Here is a 21,866-nt window from a genome sequence, read left to right as displayed (position 1 = left end):
TGTTTTCCCTGTTTTGTTTGATACAAATTAATTCAAATTAGTAGCGGAGGAATTGGGATTGTGTCCAACTGTCCATAGAGTGATGGGGATGAGAACAATAATTTTGGCAAAAAATTTTGTATTAATCAATTTAATTTACAAAATTCAGCAAAAGAGGTATTCATAAGAGTAGAAGTAGGACTGTCAAAATGGGTCGAAACCCGCGGGCTGGCCCGCACCCGCCCAGCGATGGGACGGGTTAGGGCCACAAGAAAGTTAGCCCGCGAAATTGCGGGCCTAACGGGCATGGCCCGCTAAGGCCTGCAGCCCGCGTGCGCTAACCCGCACGGGCTGCGGGCCAGCCCGCGGGCCAAGCCCCTAATTAAAAAAAAAATACATATATGCTACACAGCAAGGCAGCGTACTGCCTTGCTGTGTAACATATATATATATATATATATATATATATATATATATATTAGAGCTTATTACCGAAATGGTCCCTCGACTATTGCGAAATTACCAATTTGGTCCTCGACAATTTTTCGTGCCCAATTTAGTCCCCCGACTTTGAAAATTTTAACCAATTTGGTCCTCCGTTTATTTTACCGTTAAACATCCGTTAAATCGGGACCAAATTGGTAATTTTGCTATAGTCAAGGGACCAAATTGGTAATTTTTCAATAGTCAAGGGACCATTTCAGTGAAAAATTAGTTACCAATTTGGTCCCTTGACTATTGAAAAATTACCAATTTAGTCCCTTGACTATAGCAAAATTACCAATTTGGTCCTTATTTAACGGATGTTTAACGGTAAAATAAACGGAGGACATAATTGGTTAAAATTTTCAAAGTCGAGGGACTAAATTTGGCACGAAAAATTGTCGAGGACCAAATTGGTAATTTCGCAATAGTCGAGGGACTATTTCGGTAATAAACTCTATATATTATGTAATTTTTAGAATTTTTAAACACACAAAATTAATATTATTTGTAGGTTTTATTTTTTTATGAACTTTGAATTAATATTAATTTTTGTTAGATTATAAAATTGGATTGCAAATTCGCAATGTTTGTATTTGTAGAATCTATTTATTGTTTTGAACTTTGAAATCAACAAGAATTTATAAAAATTAAAAAAAAAAATTAAAAAGCCCGCGGGGCCCGCGAACCCGCGTGGGGCGGGCTAGGGTGCAACCCTAGCCCGCGGGCCTAGCCGGCCGGCCCGCAAAAACCCGCCAGAGATTAGGCCTGCGGTGGAGCGGGCCGGCCCGCTTTGACAGTACCAAGTAGAAGAGTTATTGATAGTTAGTTTTGAAATGATAAAAGATAAATTTATAATAATATAGTTAGATGGACAAGGAAGTCCAATGTTAATAAAATACAGTAATACGTCATCTTCTTGGTTCTCTAGAGAGAACATTGAGCGTGCTTATCCTTTAGAGTATTGAAGTCTTCTTATAATGAGTGCCTTGGTAAAGAGGTCTTTTGTACAGATGTAGTTCATTTAATGCTAATTTGTCATGAACAAAATGGTAGTCTATTTCAACATGTTTGGTTTGGGAATGAAACACATGATTTGGACACAAATAAGTAGCACCAAAGTTGTCACACCAGAGTCTGGGTGGTTTTAACACATTGAAACCGAGTTCTCGATTGAGAACAACTAACCAAGTTACATTGCTTTCTATTCTGCTTCTATTGAGGATCTTGTCGCTGTCTTTTGTAGTAGTAGTAAGGGAACTATTAACTTTTTTACTTTTATTTCCAAAACGGTTTATGACTTTGAGATCTCTACCCTCTTATGCGCCATTATCGTTATTCTTTGCTCTCTTGATATTTTTTACAGATTTTGCAATTCTTCTTTTCTTAGTCAATTATTATTTGATTTGTAGTGTTCAAATTTGACATGTTTTAGTGATCATACAGGTTCTTGATCGTAGTTTGTAGTTGTTCATTATATTGTTTTGGTTATCGTTGTGGTGCGATTATTCTTCAAACTTCACAGTTCAGAATTTTCTTGATCATCGTTGAAACGATCTATAACTAATTAACTGTAATATAATAAATCTATGAATAATAAAGAAGAACAGGTGAGCACACTACATCCGAATTCATCTTTAAAGACAGCTAGCTTATTGGAATACTTAGAGAGTATATATATATATTTCTTTGTTTCACTTCCATCTTTACTTCACTTTTGTTGCAGTGTCGAAGCTCAACAGCAATCTGGCCCTGCAAATACCACCGAATTAGGAATGAATTAGAAGTTCCTACTTGTGAGCATAAATATAATATAAACATAAATGTGCACTCCAAATATCAGCTTAGGCTTTTGGTTGGATGGAATTCAATTCTAGTCCCTCGGTCTCTAAACAAATTTCCTCCTTTTTTATATTAAAATGCATAAAAAAATTTATTTATTTACATAAATACAATAATATTTGTAATTTGTAATATTTGTATTTTTTTTGAGTTTTTATTGACAAAAAGCTTGCATGGAAGTGATGGAAGAGAGAGAGGAAAGAGAGAAAAATAACACTTCCTGCAAGAAAAAAAAAATTTCAGGAAAAAAAAAAAAAGGAGAAGAGAAGCTAGCACAGTGAAAGAGACCATTGACAATTTTTGTTTTAATCTATTTCTTTTTTCTTTTCAATTATTAACTTTTTCTTTTTTTCTTCCCCACCTGACAAAAAATTCAAAATTCGATCAATATACAAATGGGGTTGCTCTTAGTTGTTGACTTACCATGTGGTGAATCATGCTCCGGTGGATCGTTGAAATGCCAATTACCTCCCACGAGCATTCTTCTTCCAATGTGATCGCGGCGGCCATGCACTCCTATCCCTTAAAATATGTCAGGAGTTCAAAACGGGGATGTTGTTCAAGACGATCATAATAAACAAAATAAATAAATGGAAAATTGTAATTTATGTCCCTTCATAATATGCTAATTATCAATGTGACTCCTGAATTATTAGAGGCGTAAATGTTGCTCCTTAATTTTCAAAACGGTATGTATATGTATTGCATCTCCCGTCACGGACCTGGGGTTTAAAATAGTGTCGTTTTATAACAGATTTGGGGCAATATATGTATTGTTTTGAAAATTGAAGGGCAATATTTACACCACTAATAATTAAAGAGTCAAATTGATAATTGACATATTATGGAGGGGCATAAATTACTATTTTTCTATAAATAAATAAAACTAATTAAACGCATAATAAACAAGTAGTGATTACCACGCTGAGCTGTGCCGTTCAAAACGAACAAAAATGTAATCAAAAGGAATAAAAGAAATGGAGATTTTGCTGTGACAGTCATCTTTGAGTAGAAGCAAATATCAATGTGGTTTGGTTACTTCTTCAAGTGTTGATTGAAGATGAAGCTATGAGGCTGATGAGGGTCATTATATAGTAGTCCGGCCTTGTGTTTCTTTGTTTCCATTTTCAAATGTTTAGTCTGCTAAGGAAATATATTTTAAAAGAAAGACCCGGTAAAACGTAAATAAAAGAAACAAATTAAAAAATTTCTTAGTGATTACAACGTTTGAATAATATAATTCACACAATGATAGACTAATATGCATCTTCTTATTAAAAAATAAAGAAGGGAAAAATTGCATTATTATATTGGTCCTTCAATTATACACTTATACCCGTGGTAGAAACTTGATCTTTAAGTTATATGTGTGGTCATATTTGACCCCTAAATTATGCGTGAAGTGACAGACTTTAGTTCCTCGAAAACTATTTCTGTCACCTACATGTCACTTAATAAAGTGGCGGATTTTGTCCTTTAGGGATTAAACGCGCCACTTTGCAAATACTTAGGGGTTTAAGATGGTCATGCATATAACTTGGGGCCTAAATTTGTATCACAAGTATAACTAGAGGATAAAAATTACAATTTTTCTTTAAAAAATAAAACTAAAAAGCTGAGTAAAACTTGTTGGATATTTGTATAGTAAATGGTTGAATATATTAATCCAGGCTGTCTACCGGAAGCATAAAAAATACTTTGCAAAATAGGATATCGCAATATGTTCCGGAAAGATTTGAGAAAATTTTCCTGATTCCGAGAAGTCAAAATCAACTTCTCGGAAGTTTACAACTCTTCGGATGATTTATTCTTCCGATGAAGATACAAAATGTTTTGGAAAAATCTTCGGATAGGTCATTGGGAATTGTTATATTTTTTCCATAAGTTATAAATATTATATTTATTAATATAATGAATTCTTAATCATTTATATATTAATATTTTCTCATAAGTTGTACACAATAATTTATATATTAAATACTTACATTTTTATAATCATTATGAGAATACTAATTGTGGAAGTTAAAAAAAAAAAAAAAAAAACTTCCAATAACCTTAGTTTCTTCATAACTCGGGTTTTAAAAGAACAAAAGGATAGATGTTGATGATGGATATAAAAGAGAAACCCATCTATTGCCAATACATATAAAGAATGAGTGTTTTTATTCTTAACTAGGTAACTGTAGTACTTACGAAAGAATGGTTTTCAAGACAAAAATTTCAAGTTGTTACCTTTGTAAACATTTTAGAAAAGTAACCTAAAAAGTTTGACATTTTTCTTGTATTTCAAAAGTTCTAATTTGTTTACTCCTAGTACTTACAAAGAAATATTAGAAACTTTTAGGATAGTGTGCCTTCGCACGTAACCCTGGAGTTGTGGACAAGCATTCCCTTATGATTTTTGAAGACCTATTCAATGTGGCCTGTCTGCACAGTGTGATAGCTTAGTGTGAAGGGAAAAGAATGGAAAATATTTTAATTTTTTACTCATAACTTCTATTTCTACTTTTAAATTATTATTGTGAATATTTTTGGGGTTCACAAGATTAAAGTAGCCTATATATGTTTGACACATTAAGAAGTAAAAGTAATAAATAGAATTTTAGAGTGTATATATAATAGAATTTCGAAAAGAAGTTATAAATATTAAATAAAAAATTTGCAGCGAAGAAAGTTTAGGAGCCTGACTTAAACTGCATTGACTTGAAGTCTTTCTCATTGTCATTTTGTGACTTGTGAGGATGTGTTAGGGAAAGTTTAGGAGCCTGACTAAGCTGCTAGTTTTTGAAAAATAAATTTGGTAAGTATTTGTAAAAAAAATTAAAAAAAAAAGATGATTTGACTAATTTTAGTTGTTTGACTTGGTCAAACAACTAAAATTTATGTTGGGTAAATCATTTATTCGCATAACTTATTGGTCCCATCAACTATTTTTCAAAATGCTAATCAGGATAGGGTTTTTATATATCTTAATGCGGTTAATATTTAAAACTTAACCTCTGCCAAACCACCCCTTAAATTATATATAGAGTGTCTTTGAAAGTTGATGCGGGGCATTAATATAATACTTTTGAAAAAAAAATGTAAAATTTTTATATTTTGATTCAAAAGTATTATGTTTTCCTAAAAAAAATATTACATCTCCCTATATAAATAACAAATAATTAATCACTTATTAGTATTACATTTTTTATTCGACGCATCTCACAAATTCGTAAAATAATTTCACAGTTGAGTCATTCTTTATTTTCGGCCTAACACTATTTATTTAAAAGCCTTTTTTTCGTCCATTTACATAGCTTTTTATGATAGAAAACTTGATTTCTCTCCCTTGAGAGCTTCAAGGCCGAACACATTTAGTGTGGTGTTTTGTTTAACAGGGTCGATTTTTGGATTTTTGTGATCCCGTTCTTATAAATAAATGAGGCTCTGTCAAAAGTAGTATAAGTGCAATCTTTAAAATCAATACGTAAAATATATAATTTGTACTTCAAGTTATCTCTGCAAATTCATGAGCTTAAGACATCATTTATGTTGTGGGGAAAGAGAATAGTTGGCTATGCTCAATTAATTATGTCCTAATTATTAGGAGAGAGAAATGATTTGGGATAAAATTGATTTTTTTAGGATTAATTGTAGATTTTTTATTTATTTATTAAGTAGCTAGGTCAAAAATAAATATTAGACCTTCTAAAAATTGAAACCCTGTGTTGTTGCCCATCTTTCACCCCTTAAAATCCAGTCATGTTGTTTAAGCATATTAGAATTGAAAGTGTAATTAGAATCAAATGCTTAGTAATTGTAATAGAATATTTAAAAAAAAAAAAGTAATTGTAATAGAATTTTAATATAAGAAGCCCCTTTGTTTGGTTGTAAATGAAATTGGAATCCAAATAAACAAATAAAATATATATAATATATAAATAAGAAATGAATGAATAAATATATAATACACACACGCACATGCATGCATACATACATACATATACTAATGCTTTAACTTTTTACTGTTTTTTTCTTTTCTTTTCTTTTGTTTTACCCACCATTATTGAATCCAATTATTCAAAAGTAAAAAATGATAATAATATGAATGAGTTTTATGATTATTAAAGAATTAGAATATGATAGTGTAGTTGTAAAATTGGGATGAAATTCAAACTTGTAACTTTCAATTCCCTATAGAAAGGAACAATGATACCATCATCAGACTACAAAATGTTTGGCCCATAGTTGTATTTGATGTAAAAAGTTTATAATTATATTTTTGAATAATTTTCTTGAACTATTGATGATGATAGAAGAAAGAGTTATAGTCTCAACACTATGTATCACATAATACGTTGATATTTTCACAAAAGAACGCCATAATTATTGATAAAAGTGTACTTGATGTAAACAGTTTATAATTATATTTATGTAATAATTTTCTTGAACTATTAATGATGATAGAAGAAACAACCATAGTCTCAATGCTAAGTATCGCATAATATGTTGATATTTTCTCAAGAGAACGCCTGAGTTATTAATAAAGTTGTACTTGATGTAAAAAAGTTAGTTTACAATTATATATATTTCTATAATACTTTTCTTGAACTATTGATGACAATAAGATCAGAGAAAAAGTAATAGTCTCAACGTTAAGTATCGCTTCATATAATGACATTTTCACAAGGTCAAGAGAACACCTGAGATATTAATAAAATTGTACTCGATGTAAAGAGTTTATAATTATATTTTTGTAATAATTTTCTTGAACTATTGATGATGATAGAAGAAAGCGTCCTAGTCTCCAAGATAAGTATAAAATAATGCATTGATATTTTCAAAAAAGAACGCCTGAATTATTAATATATATAATTGTACTGTTCTGTAAATTTGTAATAGACTTACATATATCTTAATCCCTAATAGTAAAACCTTTCTGCAATGAAGTTTTTGCAAGGGCTGCTAGCTTATTGGTATATATAATAATCAGAAAGTGTACATATTTTTTCAATTCGTTCAGTTTGTTCTCAAGACTCAAGAATTCAAGATCAACATCAAGGACCATTACGGCCTGTTCCTGCAACAACGTAACGCCAAGAGAATTATGAATTACATAGAAATGGTTACTACAAAACACAATAACTAGGCAGGCAATATAATATTTAAATTGACCATGTCACTTGAGAATTGAAGATTTTTACGATGGCCTTTTAATTTTTATCAATTAATGGATTTAAATCTATTGGTTTTATGCTTGAGAACCTCCAAAAGCAAAAATTTGCGACAGTCAATGAGCTAATTAAAACTTAAATTAACTTTCATGGGAGGCAACCACTGCTAAATTAGCCAGTCAAGCTTTAATTTGTATCCACAATATTATAAATTTAACTTTCAGGACCTTTATATTGACCTTCTTAACTTGAGTCAGTTAACTATGAGTAACTTAAGTCCGTTTACTTTTTTTGTGGGCAAATTATACTTTGGACCATTGAACTGCAGGATAAATGTTTATTATTTTTAGTATACTAAATTTTTATTTTTAGTGTATTGAAAGTTCATTTTTTGGTAGTATATCTAAAGGGACCTTCAATAAATTTAAAAATAAACATTCAATGTACTAAAATGAAACATTCAGCATACCAATAATGAACCTGATGGCAATAGTCCATATTTCATAATATATAATGATTTCTTTTTTAGTCCTTGGTTGACTAGGTTGACTAGAGTAAGAAAGAGGGATTTACTTGGTGCACACACTTAAGTAGGGAGTAGTGACTATAGGTTATTCCCAACAAATTTACTTCAATTATATTAATTGAAATTATTTGATTGCTCAAATGAGCTCTTAATTGCCAACATACCTGATGAATAACATGGGGGGGAATAACAGATCGGAGGATCGTCATATCTCTCCCAGTTTATCCTTCTGGGCACCTTTCCTTCTCCCAAATAATGCCTACTGAACCGTTGAGTTAAGCCCGTGCGAGTCTTCGGCACCTTTCCTACTTGAGGATAATATTGGGCATCACTTTTTTGGCTACCAACATCGGCTGCTACCAACACATCTTCTTTTCTCGAGTTTAAAGCAATGAGTAAAACAATAAAACATAGTAAAAATTATGATACAGTAATTAAGTGATAGATCAGAGCACAAGTGCGTAGCAATAGTTTGTGCATGATTATTTATATCATAATAAATATAAAAATAAATGAAACATATAGAAAACGATCAACAAGATGATTAGTGGTTACCATGTCGAGCAGTACAAGAAAACGTAAAGAGAAATGACATCATCAGAAGGACCAAGAGAAATGGAGAATTGGGATTGGCATTCATCTTGCAATACGAGGAATTCAAGAACAAATTAAAGCTAAGAGATGAGATTTAGTTAGCTTGAGGATATATGGAGTTGTGTGTGTGCCTCACTTTATAGCCATCCTTATTTATTGTTTCAATAAGCTTGGAAAACGAAAGGAAGGAAAAGTAAAAGGGAAACACAACTTTTGTACTTCAATTATTATATTTTATGGTTTGCTTGGTCCAAGTTATTTAATTTAAGATAGCAAATTAAAGGTTTTTTTTTTTGTTTTTTTTGTCAGGTCACGAGGTGTTAAGGAGCTCATTTAAGTCATATAAGACAAGAGCGTACAGTCACGGACGGATGCCAACTTAGCTGGTTATAACAAAGGTTATCTTTGCTCACTTATATAGTGTTCATATTTTTTTGTTTAAGTTATCCCATTTTCACAGGGAATACAACTTCACTCCCACATTAGATTTTTACATATTTTGAAGGGAATGTGATAACCTTCCCTCTCTTGAATTTTTTTTAGATTATCTTATTTTTTATTTTTTGATTATTGTTCCCTTTTAACCCAGTCGTTATACTATGAACCACGGTCTACAATGCATCGTGGACCACGGTCCACAGTGCATTTTGGACCATGGTCCAAAAACGACGTTGTTTCAATAAATGGGAGAAATGGCTCTCGTAAATCTCCGTAACTGATACTACAATTCATCTAAAATGATACTACAATTGTGTTGAACTGATACTGCAGTTGTATTGAATTGATACTACAGTTGTGTTGAAAGGGAACTGCAATTGCGCGGAACGGAGGACGTTTCGTCTGTCTAAAAATGCAGTTGTGTTGAACTGATACTGCAGTTATGTTGAAAGGAAACTGCAATTGCGCGGAATGGAGGCCGTTTCATCCGTTTGTTTTGATTAATCAAAACGACATCGTTTTGATGTACGATTCACAATCCATTGTGGATCGCGGTCAGTAAAATTTATTCCTTTAACTTCTAACCATGCATGTCGTCATATCCGTTTTATTGAAATACATAAAAATAAAGTAAAGGGTATTAAATTAAAATAATCACTATGACATAAAATATAACTCTCAACCAAACATATTTGTACTACATATATACCTCAACTTTAACAAATTAAAACATAAAATTCTAACATTCCTAAGAATCTAACATTTTCAAAAATCTAGCATTTGTTAATGTAATCTTAGATTTTATGTATGAAACGGCTTAAAATCAATGAGACAAATATTTTACACACAAAAATGCTCTTCGATAAAATTAATTTTTGAACTTTATTAATGTTGTGGTGTCTCAAACTAAATCATCAATGAATTAAAACTAATCATTGGCATAATTGATGTATTATATATTTCTTTTTTGAGTAACCAAAGGAACAAACACACAACAATTATTTGAGTTGTGCATAGGTAAATCCCGATCTATGACCTTATTTGACAAAAAATCACGAAAAGAAAAATCAATCTAACTTTTGATTATCAAGCTAACAGTCCGATCTACTTAATTGAGATTTTCTGCGATAATTGCAGTATTAAGTTTATATAAGAATGTTATTTGATCCGACTAGTCAAAGCAAGACTAACAAATATATGCGATAGGCATCAACGTAGTTGATGTATAAGGTAGTCAAATTTGTTACCAGCTGTGTTATGATAGAAGATGTCGTGAAATTTAGTGTGGTTTAGTTGAATATTCTACATTGATGTTACATGAGGAGAACATTATTAGCATTGATATTTATTGTTTCAAAAAAAAAAAAAACATTGATATTTATTTATTTATATATTTTATCATACAAGATAAGACACCTGGAACATTACTGAGGACAGCAAACCTCCTTGCCTAAAGAACACAAAATTCTATCTTCATCAAATATTATCCAGAGGGGAACGATAGGAACCTCAAAAACTCTCACTAAAAAAAAGGAAATTAATTAATTTATGAAGAAATTTGTACTTGAATTGTTTAATTTATCAACGGATTTTTATAGGTCCATTAGTAGTTTATCTGTAATAATTTTTCCGTTATTAAATCTATTAGGGTGTGTTTGGTTGGTGGGTTTAGGCATAAGGTATGAGTATCAAAGTGATTGTTATTGTTTGGTTGATAGGTTTTTCAATCGTTATACCTTGCACCACGGTGCACATAGTAATGTGCACCACGTACGTAAACGACGTCGTTTCGATGTTAGTGGACGCGGACGCGAATGACTATAGGGAATTCATTATCTATAATACACATAATAATTATCTAGAATACACAGAACGTTTGCCTTAGAATACACATAATGTTTGCCCAGAATACACAGAATATTGACGCAAAATACACAGATGTTAGTGAACGCGGACACGAATGACTCCAGTGAATTCATTATCTATAATACACATAATCATTATCTAGAATACACAGAAACGTTTGCCTAGAATACACAGAATGTTTGCCAAGAATACATAGAATATTGATACAAAATACACAAAACTCATCCTCCTAACATTCGAATGCACAAACACATCACAACCTATGTTAATAACATGAATACACAGAATATTGACACAAAATACACAGAACTCATCCTCCTAAACATTCGAATGCACAAACACATCACAACATGTGTTACTAACATGAATACACAGAACGGTTGCCTCGAATACACAGAACGGTTGCCTAGAATACACGAATGATTGCCTGGAACACACAGAATATTAACATAAATACAGAGATCGGCCGAAACGGGAAACGTGATTTCTAAAAAAACGGACGGTTAATTTATAATGCTCAAAACGACGTCGTTTGCGTACGTGGTGCACATTGCTATGTGCACCGTGGTGCACGGTATAATTTGCCTAGATTTTTAGAATACTACTATGGGTTTGGAATACCCCATTAATTGGAAAACCCATACCCTAATGAAATAAGAGTTTCATTTCCCTTCCTCCTTTCTTCACTAACTATTAATACTCATTCCCATTCCACCCTACTACCAAACATGCAAAATATTTTCACCAAAACCCATTACCCTTACCAAGTATTTGATACCCATACCGATTCCGATTCCCATGTGTGAACCAAACACACCCTAAATATTTTGTTGTTTTCTTGTAGTGTCTTATCACTAGATTATGGTTGAGGAGAAATTTATCATCAAATTATTTCCTTAATTAATAGATTAAGGGTGCTAATGAAAATAAAAAAAAATGCCTTCTGTAAAATGTTTTTCGGGTTTCCAATGTTTCGCAAGAGGGGGAAGATGATGCCTTGGTCAAAGGAAAATATGTATGTTTTGGGGGAAAATGACTTTCCTTTTTTGGGGGAAGTCATTTTCCGAAGGATATGCACATGCAAAATTTGTCAAAACAGTGTGGTTTTAGTTTTTACAACACTAGTCCATGAGCTAGGGTTCATGCAACCCTAGCCTTCCCCACACGAGTTGGCGGGCCCCGTGGGCAGGCCCGCATTTTTTTTTTTTTGAATTCAAAGTTCAAAAAAATAAGTAAAGTCTACAAATATGAACATTGTGAATTTGCAATCCAACTTTAAAGTCTAACAAAAATTAATATTAATTCGGATTTGATATTTAGAGCCCATATTTTGACGGACTTTTTAGTCCGCCCCCGCCTAACCCGCGGGCTTTGGAGGGGGCGGGCTTGGCAGGCCAGCGGGGTCCGCCAAATATATAATAAAAAAATTAAAATAAATAATAATAAATATATAACATTAAATATTACTAACATTAGCGTGTGTGTGTGTGTCTGTGTATATACACTACTAAGTATGGAAATATACACCACACAGTGTTTGGAAATGCACAATTAGAGGCAGGGGAGTTATGGTGCATTATTTTGGGTGTGTGGTGTGTTTTTTGGTATTTTTGTGTATTTTCATGTGGTGCATTTTAAAACATTGAGTGGTGTGTCCGCACAGTTCACACGTTAAGACGCGTCCACACTTGAGCAGATTTCTATATTTATATATATATATATATATATATATATATATATATAATCTGTTTAAAAAAAATTAGTACATTGTATAAATGATTTGTTATTGACTTATGGATTAACATATTATGTATTTGATTATTTATTATTTATTATTATGTTTAAAGAAATTACAAATGTATTATTATATGTTTAAATTATTCAAATTATTTTAGTATACACTTATTACCGTTTTTTATATTAATTTTTATGTAAATTTAAAATTTTTAATATTTGGTGAGCTACGCCCCGCCGGCCCGTTTCGACAGCTCTACGAGCCTCTTTTTTTTTGGTCCCAACTTACAAAATTTATAATATATTATACGCTCAAAACAGATAATGGGTGAATGAAAAATTGATTATCGAAATAGACCCATTTGATTTGAAAAATGAAGTATACAATTCTGCTCATTTTCCAAAAAATGAACCAAACACAAAAAAAATACAGTTTTTCGTTGTGCAGCCAAACACCGGAAATGAAAATGTTTTTTGAAAAATGACTCGTTTTTCATAAAACAGTTTCCAGAAGTCATTTTTCTAGTTTCCAAACGCACCATAGTTTTTGTTTCCACTGCCAAAATTTTAATTGATCTGAATTTTTTTTAAGGATTTCATCTACTTGCTTATGAATGTCAAACTAGGTCTTCTTCATCAAGTTTTCAAAGGCAACATCATAACTCTAGTGAAGTGAGTTCGAATCTTTTATGTTATTATGGCTAGAGATTAAAGATTCGAATTTCATGAATGAACCAAAACCGTGAAAGAAGATATTGAGTTTTGGGAGTGTTCAAACAAGAAAATGCGCATTTTATATTTTATTATTAATTTAAAGAATGGGAAGACAATGAGTTCTTCAATTCTGTTGGATTGTGCATTGTGTGCATAGTAAGGCTACAATAAGCACTGCTTGAATTCCTCAGAGATCTGCTCCATGAGCTTGATTTGGAGAGAACTACGCTCAAATTAAAAAAATAGAAAAAGTAGATTGAACCTTGCAAGGAGAGGTTCGTGCTTCAACTTTCCACTGCGGATCAGTTGTCGAAGACGATCAAATGAATCCTCCTTCGATTTTGTTACTCCTATGCGGAGACGATCGCGCAGCTCTGCGATCTTCAGGATTCGTCTCGCCGGTGTCGAAAGCTGCGGCGGCATGGCTCCCTCACCGGCGAGCTCTAATACCATGTTGGATTGTGAGTGCACAATAAGGTGAAGAAGAAAGGAATATTATTGAAGTAATGGAAGAAAGCAATATTTGAATGAAGAAGGAGAGTGAAAAATGTTCTGTGTTCATATTACAGAGAGATATAGCCTTATATACAAGGACGAAATAGAGCTAACTAATATCCAATAGGAATTTACTTTGCTGCCCTTTTCTCCCTTTCTTCTTTATGCAATGTCATCCTCCAACAAATTCCCAATTCAATGAGAGTTGGATTGGGAGTCCATGCCACACTTGCACAAAGTCTAGGTTCTCCATGAGAGTGAAGGGCTTAGAGCGATTACATGCTTAGTGTACTTCTTGGTCTACGAGTGATCCACCTAGAGAAAATGTTAACTTGAGTATCAAATCACAGGGTAGACACCCCGTACAAAGTGTTTATGGTGTGGTTTTTATATGTGCATTACCATCTTTGCCGTAGCTTAAACTTGTATACTCCTAATCCTTAGTTCAAGACATCTAAGAGTTTGATTTCCTAGCTCTAGGCCCTACTTTTATCTCATTGAGTTAGACTTTTACAATAAACTCTATTATATATGTAAGTGTACAAATGATACAGATTTGGATCACCTTTAATTGGCTTAGTTATTAGTCAAAAACCTTAGTTTAAGTTTTATTAGGTAGTTTTGTCAGTTTCCTGGTTTAAAGGCAAAGTTCTCTTCGCACAGACTGGATCAGCGCCAGTGAGCAGTCCAGTGGGCGGTTTTATTCAAACCAGTTTTAGTCTTCAAGATCCACTATTTTTGCTCAGATCTATACTTCTGGTTGAAGCTTATTTTGAGTGGATTTCACTTGTGAAAAGTGAGGATACACAGAGCTCAAACTCATGGGATTCATTACAGTTTTAACAACAATATTTATCCCGATTTAATTACTCTATCAAACCAGAATTTACGAGAGGACTTCATACTGGTTTCTTACATTGCTTCATGTGTTCTTATCAACTTGGTTGCTTATTTGAAGGTTCGGCCGTGTTGGCGAACCTTGATGACTTGCACAGTGTCAGCTTGAAGATGAGGAAGACTTAGCTAGGAGTACTTTTTGTAACCATTAGTGTAGGATGGTTGTTGTGTGACTCCTTGTAACCCTTGTGATCATCTAGTGGATTGGGCTGACGTGAAGTGCCCCGCAGACGTAGGAGTGGAGCTCCGAACTGCGTAAACAATTCTAGTGTCTGGTTCCTTTTATTGCTTTATTGTTTTTATGCTTTTATTTATCTGTTTCTAGTTGATTATTTTTTCGGATAAATAATTCTTTTAAAATAAAGTTGGAACCTTTAGCTAAATTGTACATTCAAGACCCACAATACAATTTCAATATATGAATATTCCATGTCTTTATGCTTGGCTTCTTGTCAACATTCTACCTTCCTAGAAAATAATTAATCATATTTAAAACTTCACCAAAAAAAAATCAACAAAACCAAAGATTCAAACAGAAAGAAAACAAAAAAGAAAAGTACACAAAACATTGATGTATCAAATCACATTAATTCAAAATACTAAATGTGAAACTTTAACCAATTAATTTTATTCTACGTCTTTCTGCATGGGCTGACCGATGTGTCTATATATATATATATATATATATATATATATATATATATATACTAGTATTGTCTCGTGCGATGCACGGTTAAATATTAAAGATTTGCTTGTAATTAATATTAAAATGAATCAAAAATGATTTTATTTATTAGATGCCAACTATAATAAAGGTATTTGAAGTGAAAAAAAAAACATGAATAAAAATTCAATATTTTTTAAAAAATAAATTATCATTGTATATTATATACCTAGCAAAATATTACACATTATTAAATTTCATGATAAACAACGTTAGTGGAAGCTTAGTTCTCAACGGTCAGTGTTCTATATTGAACCTCAAAATCGAATAGTCGCCAAACAGCCTCAGACGTCGAAACATACCTACAATCATAATACATATATTTCTAAGTTTTAATTTTTATTATTTATATTGATTCTATTATACTAATGTATAAATATAAATTTGTATTCAAATATAAAAAATTGACTGCATAAGATACCAAATATAAAACATTATAATTTAGTTATTTTTTCATAAAATAAATATACATATGTGGAAGGAATAGAGATGGTCCAAATATCATTTCTATATATATATATATATATATATATAAAATCCGTATAAATAAATATATGCATGTGTATGTGTATACCATCTACATAAAACCTAACAACTATTTATAAAGGTGAATAACTATTAATCACCATCACCATTTTCTAAATAATAATAAAGAATATCCAAAAAATTAAAGAATACAACAATACTTATATTGTTATAAAATATGAATATTAACTATGATATTCAGAAGAAACTAAATGAAGAATCTAGAGATGGAGAAGGAGGAAGAAGTATTCATTTATGATTCTGGGATAGATTTTACAAAGAGTTTGAGGGGTATTTATAGTGTCCGGAAATGAATAAATAAATATTAAATATGTACAGTACTTGCATATAATTGTGCTAGCCTAGTTGGATAAGTCTGATGCCTACGAAGCTTATCCTCTCCCGGGTTCCTGTGTTCGATTCCTCTAGGCTTCACCTAATTTTGTTGTTATTCTGATTGATCCGTTGCTCAAGACTTCCAGGAAACATTTAGGTATTAAATGTTCTCCCATCTACCATCAATAACACCAGCAGCATAGTGGATTGAGTCTTGAGCTTTAGGCAAGAGGTCCAAGTTTCGAATCATACCTTGGACATCCACCATTTTCCTTTTGTTTCATAACATATATACATATTTATATAAATTCTAACCCAATTTAAAACATAACTGCCTACTAATTAAATAAATATTTTAGGCCCAAAATAATCTATTTTTAAAGTCCAAATACCATAATAAATAAAAGCCCAACCCATAGGATAACCCTAGCCCACATATAAAATGGAGAAAACGTTTGGCATTTCAATCTGGCAATCTCTCGTTTTACTTTTATCGCGTTTGGCGATTTCCGGCGGTGCAGGACCTGCTAGGCGGCCCGTCTTCTCCGGCGATTCAGGTGGATTCTCCTCGTGATTGTCTTCGGCGTATCCCGGTGGACCTGGGGCAGAAACCCTTGACGGCCGGTTAGGGGTTTTCCTCTCTTTTTGATCATTCACAGAGAAATATCGGTCGATTCCATTTCGAATGATCTTGATAAGTATTTTCATATGGATATATTTATATTTATGTTTCTCTGTGTGCTTCTAAAGAGTTATACTTCCTAATCTTAGATGTTCTTGCTACGAATTCAGATATTATATAGCATTAATGTGTGCTTACTTTACAGTTTTGTAGAATATGGGTAAATATCACCGAAGGATCACTGGGTTTTTGATGTATGAACGGTAATAGCAATAGCTTACATCTTAAATATTGTTTATTTGAATTGATTACATTTCTAATATGAAATTTGAGACTAAACCTCGGTATTTTAATTATGTTTTATTGCTCTAGGTAGATTTGGCTCGGTATTTTAATTATGTTTTATTGCTCTAGGTAGATTTGGGATTCAAAAATTCTTATGTTTTATTGCTCTAGGTAGATTTGGGATTCAAAAATTCCCAAATCGGAGCTATAAAGTGCGATCTGGAACATGCATGACCATATCTGTAAGATCTGGAACCAAATCTGGAACATGCATGACCATATCTGTAAGATCTGGAACCAAGAACTGGACATGCACAGGTATACACTACTCTTTTTACATTGATTAAACTTTAGTTTGTTTCACAGCAACTGTTTTTTTGCCTAGGATATTCGTTTCTGCATATCCAGAATATTAGCTATCAAGAATTTCATGATATTTAGCATGAAATATATACCACTAATCAAGAATTTCATGATATTTAGCATGAAATATATACCACTAATTCTAGTTTTCTATCAATTTGTACAGGAGCAATTCTACTTGAGGATTATCACTTGTTGGAGAAGCTTGCTAATTTTGATTATGAAAGGATTCCAGAATGTGTTGTACATGCCAAGGGAGCAAGTGCCAAAGGTTTTTTTGAGGTATAACTCAGGATATTTCTCATCTGACATGCGCTGATTTTCTCCGGGCACCAGGTGTACAGATGCCTGTTATTGTTTGTTCAGTTCTCCACTGTTATCTATGATTGTGGAAGCCCTGAAACCCTCCGGGATCCCAGAAGCTTTGCAGTGAAGTTTTATACCACAGGTATGCTGATGATTTATTTCCAAGGTTCATAGCATGCTTGTGCAGTGAACTTATCTTATTTTTCTTGAACACAGGATCACCAATTAAGTTTTAATTCATTTTGTTAATGTTCATAGCTTTTGATCTTTTTAATTCTTTGTACAATTTTCTGTTACTGGACGTTCTACTGTGCTGTATAGTTTTAAATGACATCTTTACGTANCAAGAATTTCATGATATTTAGCATGAAATATATACCACTAATTCTAGTTTTCTATCAATTTGTACAGGAGCAATTCTACTTGAGGATTATCACTTGTTGGAGAAGCTTGCTAATTTTGATTATGAAAGGATTCCAGAATGTGTTGTACATGCCAAGGGAGCAAGTGCCAAAGGTTTTTTTGAGGTATAACTCAGGATATTTCTCATCTGACATGCGCTGATTTTCTCCGGGCACCAGGTGTACAGATGCCTGTTATTGTTTGTTCAGTTCTCCACTGTTATCTATGATTGTGGAAGCCCTGAAACCCTCCGGGATCCCAGAAGCTTTGCAGTGAAGTTTTATACCACAGGTATGCTGATGATTTATTTCCAAGGTTCATAGCATGCTTGTGCAGTGAACTTATCTTATTTTTCTTGAACACAGGATCACCAATTAAGTTTTAATTCATTTTGTTAATGTTCATAGCTTTTGATCTTTTTAATTCTTTGTACAATTTTCTGTTACTGGACGTTCTACTGTGCTGTATAGTTTTAAATTTTCTGTTACTGGACGTTCTACTGTGCTGTATAGTTTTAAATGACATCTTTACGTAATGTTAGTGATTTGTTTGGGTATGTAGAGTAACTTTGATCTAATGGAAAACAATTTCCCTGTTTTCTTTATTCATGATGGAATGAAGTTCCCAGACATGGTCCATGCACTAAAACCAAATCCCAAGTCCCACATACAGGAAAACTGAAGAATCCTTGATTTCTTCTCTCATCATCCAGAGAGTTTGCATATGTTCATTGATTTCTTCTCTCATCATCCAGAGAGTTTGCATATGTTCACCTTCCTATTTGGGTGACCCACAGGATATATGCACATGGAAAATGTAAAAACCTTAAAAAAAGCAAAAACAAAAAGAGAAGAAAATAGGAGCAAACATTACTAAATAGCAGTAAAGATGAAAACAAACTTTTTCAAAATTGTTCTTTGGCTTAATCTTAGCCAAGTTTAATACAATATCTATTAAATAGAGATTATTGTGACATTATACTCTTTTTAATTATCTATGCAGGCTGAGTAAAAATACCATAGCAAATGCATGCTCACTATTTCAGTTTCCACTTCAGCTAAGGTTACGTGACTTAACAATTAAATAGATTTAGTAAAATGTTGATGTGCTCAATAGTATCAACACAATTAAATGTTTATGTGCTGAATATTTATGTAACTGCAACACAATTAAATGTTTATGTGCTGAATATTTATGTAACTGAGTTAAAGTGTCCATTGGTTAGAATTTCAAATAAAGGTAGCTTGTTGAGTTAGTGATTTTGTAGAATTTCAAATAAAGGTAGCTTGTTGAGTTAGTGATTTTGTTAAGTTAGCTAATCAACTATTAAATATTAGGTTTTATATGTAATTGTCAGTTGTACGCAACCATGAAATGTAAAATTGCCACATATCTTCCAAGACATAATAAAATTGATTTGAATATTTTAATCATTAATAAAGATACCATACATGATTTTTCATGAAACACTTTTTTCATTTAAAGATGAAAAAGATGTTAACAATCCTACAGAACACTAAATGAAATACATTAACTCTAAAAAAAAATTACATTAGCTATTAACTGATGTGGGTATTCTCAAAGTTCCCTTCTCTAAATATTTTAATCATTAATAAAGATACAATACAGGATTTTTGATGAAACACTTTTTTCATTAAAAGACGAAAAAGATGTTAACAATCCTACAGAACACTAAATGAAATACATTAACTCAAAAAAAAATTACATTAGCCATTAACTGATGTAGGTATTCTTAAAGTTCCCTTCTCTGGATTGGAAATGATAGTCCTCAAGCATTGATTCTGTGCTCGATTATAAGCCAAATATTAACAGAAAATAATAATATATGTGCACTGGATATTGTAAAATTATAAAACATTATGTTGATCCATTCAAGAATTCAATAATACTAAAGGAATTATATGTTTAACATGACTTTTTCCCTTTTTTCAACAGGAAGTTGATGAGAGAGGTTATCACACATGCATAACAGAACAACATTTTAGACTCAGATGTAAGGCACTACATCAACACAAAGTTTAAAACAACAATATGAGGTATATTTACATGATATGTTGATAAAATATTACTTATCAAGGAAAATGTTACTTTAATCATTTTAATTTGCATTATTGTGTTGGCTAAAATACTCTCATATTTCTCACCCTTAATCTGTTGTATGTGTTACTTCCTCCTTTCTAATAGTCATTTTTGTCCCATGAAATTCAGAATGATATTAGGAAACATTGTCCCATGAAATTCAGAATGATAGTAGGAAACATCCACTAAGGTTAGAGTCCTTTATTTTCTTTTTTCACATACTTTAGTTATCCTTTGATCTACTATAATCCCTATCAGTTTTGCACTTGCCTTGTGGGATGTATATTGGACGACCAGCCCCCACTGGAGTCCAAAGCTTCATTCAGACAAATAATTTTTTTTCTTTTTTTGTAAAAAGAGACTAATGATAGACATTGTATATACTAAAGCCAGGTATAAATTAAAATCAGCTAGCAATTGTGTTTTTATATAATATATATAGATAGAGAGATATAAGTAGATTTGATACCTCATTTGATTTTTCATTTTTCCAGAATTCTATTCTTTTTGCAGCCTGCCGTTTGTCATCAGCTCACCTCCTCCCTGTAAAAGGCTCGTCTTTGGAGTTGTTCCCAATTCTAGTCCTCAACACGTCTTCAAGCAAATGTCTTCTTCCCCTTACTGGATGCTTTCCCAAATCTGCTTTGAAAGCTCAAGAAACGCTGGCAGCGTTTCCCCTGCAGCCTCATGGTTACGATGGATGCTACTCATTTTCACTCTCCAAACACATATATATAGGAAAGTTCATTTTAAAATTAATATTAATTTGAAATTTCAGCAGTCATTCCCATTTAAATTCATTTTGTGTTCACACATGTATTAATGACTTGTAATAATAGTTATAAGTATACGAAGAGCTTTTAAGCAACCTTTCAAGTTTTGACATTTAAATATCAGTTTCAAGACAAAAGGAATTAAAACGCCTGCATTTTGTGTGGGCTCAATTATTATAGATGTTTACTGCTGTCACTAATTACCTTCCACTCAAGATGCAGCTTCTTTTTAGGCGGGAACTTTTTTCTATTTTATTTTCATAGGGTTCTGCTTTATTATAGTAGATATATATATATATATATATATATATATATATATATATATATATATATATATATATATATATATATATATATGTGCTTCCTCCGTGCCAAGTTCAACAGCAACGTGGAGCTGCAAACACCATTAGAATTATAAGTGAATTACAGATTACAAATATTCAGTATTTTATAGTACGTGGAGCTCTAGGGGCGGAGACAAAAAAATTGTTTTAAGAGTCAAAATTATCACAAAAATTTACAAGTCAAAGGTATTAATACAGATTATACTTGATATCAGTATATATGCCCTACATACTTGTAACATATATTATCAATAATAATTTTTGATGATGTTTTGTGTAATCATGTATGAACTACATAATTGTACACATACAATTGAAAATATATAATTGGTGAAATCATCTCTTTATTGTTGACATACCTC

The 21,866-nt window shown here is 32.1% G+C and overlaps 2 protein-coding genes and 1 long non-coding RNA gene across 21 annotated transcripts; 1 reads left to right on the top strand and 2 right to left on the bottom strand.

Moving 5' to 3' along the window:
* Positions 1-1,970: 1,970 nt before the first annotated feature.
* Positions 1,971-3,029, bottom strand: LOC116019073. The gene is made up of 2 exons (XR_004098661.1): positions 2,728-3,029; positions 1,971-2,214 (listed from the first exon to the last, which is right to left on the bottom strand). It is a non-coding gene; the product is annotated as an uncharacterized LOC116019073 (long non-coding RNA).
* A 4,070-nt stretch (positions 3,030-7,099) lies between these two features.
* LOC116019238 lies at positions 7,100-8,711 on the bottom strand. Of its 2 annotated transcripts, none has more exons than XM_031259386.1 (3): positions 8,542-8,711; positions 8,151-8,354; positions 7,100-7,366 (listed from the first exon to the last, which is right to left on the bottom strand). In XM_031259386.1, exons 1-3 carry the CDS (start codon positions 8,624-8,626, stop codon positions 7,344-7,346), a joined length of 312 nt encoding a protein of 103 aa, XP_031115246.1. In that variant the 5' UTR covers positions 8,627-8,711; the 3' UTR covers positions 7,100-7,343. The 2 variants fall into 2 exon arrangements, with proteins under 2 accessions (XP_031115246.1, XP_031115245.1); XM_031259385.1 differs by having other exon boundaries at positions 8,151-8,357; positions 8,542-8,707.
* Positions 8,712-16,722: 8,011 nt separating this feature from the next.
* LOC116018778 (catalase-1-like) lies at positions 16,723-21,025 on the top strand. 18 transcript variants are annotated; one of them, XR_004098594.1, is made up of 9 exons: positions 17,014-17,194; positions 17,392-17,442; positions 17,485-17,534; positions 17,746-17,861; positions 17,946-18,027; positions 20,244-20,344; positions 20,517-20,577; positions 20,746-20,780; positions 20,882-21,025. XR_004098594.1 is itself a non-coding variant. In XM_031258770.1 (6 exons), exons 2-6 carry the CDS (start codon positions 17,148-17,150, stop codon positions 18,057-18,059), a joined length of 369 nt encoding a protein of 122 aa, XP_031114630.1. In that variant the 5' UTR covers positions 16,723-16,933; positions 17,137-17,147; the 3' UTR covers positions 18,060-18,228. The 18 variants fall into 18 exon arrangements, 7 of the variants coding, with proteins under 7 accessions (XP_031114630.1, XP_031114628.1, XP_031114633.1 ...); XR_004098592.1 differs by lacking the exon at positions 20,746-20,780 and having other exon boundaries at positions 20,901-21,025; XR_004098593.1 differs by lacking the exon at positions 20,746-20,780.
* Positions 21,026-21,866: the final 841 nt, after the last annotated feature.

Source organism: Ipomoea triloba, chromosome 5 (genome assembly GCF_003576645.1).
Source record: "Ipomoea triloba cultivar NCNSP0323 chromosome 5, ASM357664v1".
Lineage (NCBI taxonomy): Eukaryota > Viridiplantae > Streptophyta > Magnoliopsida > Solanales > Convolvulaceae > Ipomoea > Ipomoea triloba.
Note: the sequence above shows the minus strand (reverse complement) of the source record. Positions and strands in the feature narration are given on the sequence as shown.

Coding starts and splice junctions, on each gene's coding strand:
- LOC116018778 (XM_031258768.1), top strand. CDS start 17,148: ATGGGTAAATATCACCGAAGGATCACTGGGTTTTTGATGTATGAACG. Junction 17,195..17,391: donor GGGTTTTTGATGTATGAACG/GTAATAGCAATA, acceptor TGCTCTAGGTAG/ATTTGGGATTCAAAAATTCC. Junction 17,535..17,745: donor CAAGAACTGGACATGCACAG/GTATACACTACT, acceptor CAATTTGTACAG/GAGCAATTCTACTTGAGGAT.
- LOC116019238 (XM_031259385.1), bottom strand. CDS start 8,626: ATGAATGCCAATCCCAATTCTCCATTTCTCTTGGTCCTTCTGATGATG. Junction 8,358..8,541: donor TTCTTGTACTGCTCGACATG/GTAACCACTAAT, acceptor ACTCGAGAAAAG/AAGATGTGTTGGTAGCAGCC. Junction 7,367..8,150: donor CCCCCCATGTTATTCATCAG/GTATGTTGGCAA, acceptor ACGTTGTTGCAG/GAACAGGCCGTAATGGTCCT.